The following is a 3,077-nucleotide window of genomic DNA, read 5'->3' as shown; positions in this document are numbered from 1 at the left end:
CAGGTTAAGAAGAGTTTGGTGAATGAAGATGAAGTCTATCTAGTAATGATAAGGGACTTAAAGGAAGGACCTGAAGGAATCCGAGGAATCCCTGTGATTGAGGACTTTCCTAAGGTTTTTGCCGATGAACTACCCGGATTACCTCCAGAATGAGAGACGAAATTTGTAATTGAGCTAGAACTGGCCATAGCTCCAGAACATAAGGCACCCTATAGGATGGCCCCAATAGAATTAAAAGAGCTCAAAGTGTAGATTGAAGACTTCTAGCAAAGGATTTTATTCGACCTAGCTCATCGCCATAGTGAGCACCGGTCTTGTTCATTAAGAAGAAGGATGAGACTCTTCGAATGTGCATTGATTATAGGGATTTGAATAAAGTGACTGCTAAGAATAAATATCCCTTGCCAAGGATAGATGATCCATTGGATCAATTGCAAGAAGCTGCGATTTTCTCAAAGATTGATCTACGATCCAGATATCATCAACTTAGAATCAGGGAGCAAGATGTCTCTAAGACTACTATTCGAACCTGTTATGGACACTTCAAGTTTCTAGTCATGCCTTTTGGGCTGACGAATGCCCCTGTTGCATTTATGGAATTGATGAACCAGATTTTTCGGCAAAATTTAGATAGCTTCGTAGTGGTATTTTTAGACGACATATTGATTTACACTCATGATGAGGAAGAGCATAAGAAGCACTTGAGGATTGTACTGGAAACATTGCGGGAACATTAGTTGTATGCCAAACTTAGTAAGTGCAAGTTCTGGCTTCGTGAAGTGAAATTTTTGGGACATGTGATTTCTAGCAAAGGAGTAGGAGTGGATCCTGCTAAGATTGATGCTGTAAAAGAATGGCAAAGGCCAAATAATGCTCATAAAGTACGTAGTTTCCTCGGTTTGGAGGATATTACCGAAGGTTTGTGGAAGGATTTTCCAAACTTTTTAGTCCTTTAACAGCACTGACAAGAAATAATGCTAGAAATAATGCAAGAGAAGTTTCCAGGAGTTGAAGAAGAGGTTGACTTCGGCTCCAATTTTGGCATTACCGAAACCTTGTAAGCCCTACGTAGTCTACAATGACACCTCGAAGATGGGTTTGGGATGTGTTCTAGTGCAAGAAGTAAGAGTCGTTGCTTATGCTTCGCGACAGCTCAAGAATCATGAACAGAATTATCCTACCCACGATTTGGAATTAGCAGCGATCGTTTTTGCACTAAAAATTTAGAGGCACTATTTGTATGGAGAGAAATGCAAAGTGTACACGGATCACAAAAGTCTAAAGTATCTATTAGTCAGAAGAACCTAAATATGAGGCAACGAAGATGGGTGGAGACCATTAGCGATTATCAGTGCGAGATTAAATATCACCCTGGCAAGGCTAACATTGTAGCTGATGCACTTAGTTGCAAGGCTCAGACAGACTTACCATCGGTTTTAGCAAGATTAAGGAACTTAATGATTAGAGATCTGCCTCAAGATGTCATCTATGCAGTAGTGCAAGAGTTCATATCTGTGATTGAAGAAGAAATCCTGGAAGGACAACGCAAAGATGAGAAACTGGAGAAGCTTCGACAAAAGTTTCTGAAATCTGAAGGGCTGCAACATTCTCTATTGGAAGGAGTGAGATGCTCTTTTATAAGGAGAGGAAAGTAATTCCTAACCTCCCTGAACTTAAGGAAAAGTTACTAAGGGAGGCTCATTGCACCCCTTACAAAGTGCACCCTGGCAGTACTAAGATGTACCGAGATTTAAAAGGGCAGTTTTGGTGGGATGGAATCAAGGACGTAGCATAGTTTATGGCAAAATGCTCCATTTGCCAAATGGAGAAAGTCGAACATCAAAGACCAGCAGGTGAATTACAGTCAATTACCTATCCTAGAGTGGAAATGGGGTGATGTGTCTATGGACTTTGTAATTGGTCTGCCAAGGACCTCTTCAGGAAAGAACTTGATACGGGTTATAGTCGATTGGTTGACTAAGAGCGCACATTTTCTACTCATAGCTAATACAAATTCAATGGAAAAACTATCTCAACTTTATGTTAAGGAAATTGTTTGGTTGCATGGAGTACCTAAGACTATAGTGTCGGACTGAGATACCCATTTTACCTCACGATTTTGGCAGAGTTTGCAAAAGATGTTAGGCACTTGTCTGAACTTTAGCAATGCTTATCATCCTCAGACAGACAGACAGAACGTACAATTCAGACCCTGGAAGATATGCTACGAGCATGTGTTATGGAGCTAAGTGGTGATTGGGAACGTCACCTACCTTTGGTGGAATTTGCCTACAATAATAGTTTCCAAGCTACCATTCAGATGGCACCCTATGAGGTTTTGTATGGAAGGAAATGCAGATCCTTGTTGTATTGGGATGAAGTGGGTGAAAGGAAAATGCTAGGACCTGAATATCTACAAGAAGTACAGAGACAAGAAACTGTGATCACGGAAAGAATGAAAATAGCTCAGAATAGACAGAAAAGTTATGACGATAACCGATGTAGGAATTTGGAGTTTACACCAGAAGATTGGGTATACCTCAAACTATTCACTCTGCACAAGTGACACAAGATGATGAAATAAAAGCTGAAACTTTAGCTCCTTACACCATCGCCCATATCACCCAATCCCCATGGGCTTAGGCCAATGTCTCCTCCCCTTTGGCTGCCTATAAAAAGCCCCTCCACCCTCTCATTGTCTCCACACCTCTTCTCTAAGCTCATCTTGAGTTCTGGAGAGATCTTCTTCCCTTAGAGTACAAAAGAATATAAACCGAGTGAGCGATCTTGGAAGTGCTTGAGTTCTTGAGTTCTTGTGTTGGGAGCTGTAGAGGGCCAAGAAATTTGTAAGTTCTCTTGCCCTAGACCTTAGTTTATATGTCAAGTTGTGATTTTTAAGTGTTGGAGTAATTTTTGGATGAATTTAGAAAAGGTTACCATGCTTAATTAAAATCGGGTTCATTAAGAATGGTTTAAGTGTTTAAATTATTTTAAGTGAAAATTTTAGCTATGGCATGTCTTAGCATATTTTTATATGATTTATTAATGTCTTAGAATGATCATGAAAGGTTTGATTA

The 3,077-nt window shown here is 40.0% G+C and overlaps 1 protein-coding gene across 1 annotated transcript; it reads left to right on the top strand.

The window, feature by feature from the left end:
• Positions 1 to 1,310: 1,310 nt before the first annotated feature.
• LOC121265844 lies at positions 1,311 to 2,566 on the top strand. The gene is made up of 2 exons (XM_041169513.1): positions 1,311 to 1,651; positions 2,188 to 2,566. Exons 1-2 carry the CDS (start codon positions 1,311 to 1,313, stop codon positions 2,564 to 2,566), a joined length of 720 nt encoding a protein of 239 aa, XP_041025447.1.
• Positions 2,567 to 3,077: the final 511 nt, after the last annotated feature.

The sequence above is a fragment of the Juglans microcarpa x Juglans regia genome, chromosome 5D (genome assembly GCF_004785595.1).
Source record: "Juglans microcarpa x Juglans regia isolate MS1-56 chromosome 5D, Jm3101_v1.0, whole genome shotgun sequence".
Classification (NCBI taxonomy): Eukaryota; Viridiplantae; Streptophyta; class Magnoliopsida; order Fagales; family Juglandaceae; genus Juglans; species Juglans microcarpa x Juglans regia.
The sequence above is the reverse complement of the archived record's forward strand: the minus strand, read 5'-3'. Positions and strand labels throughout refer to the sequence as shown.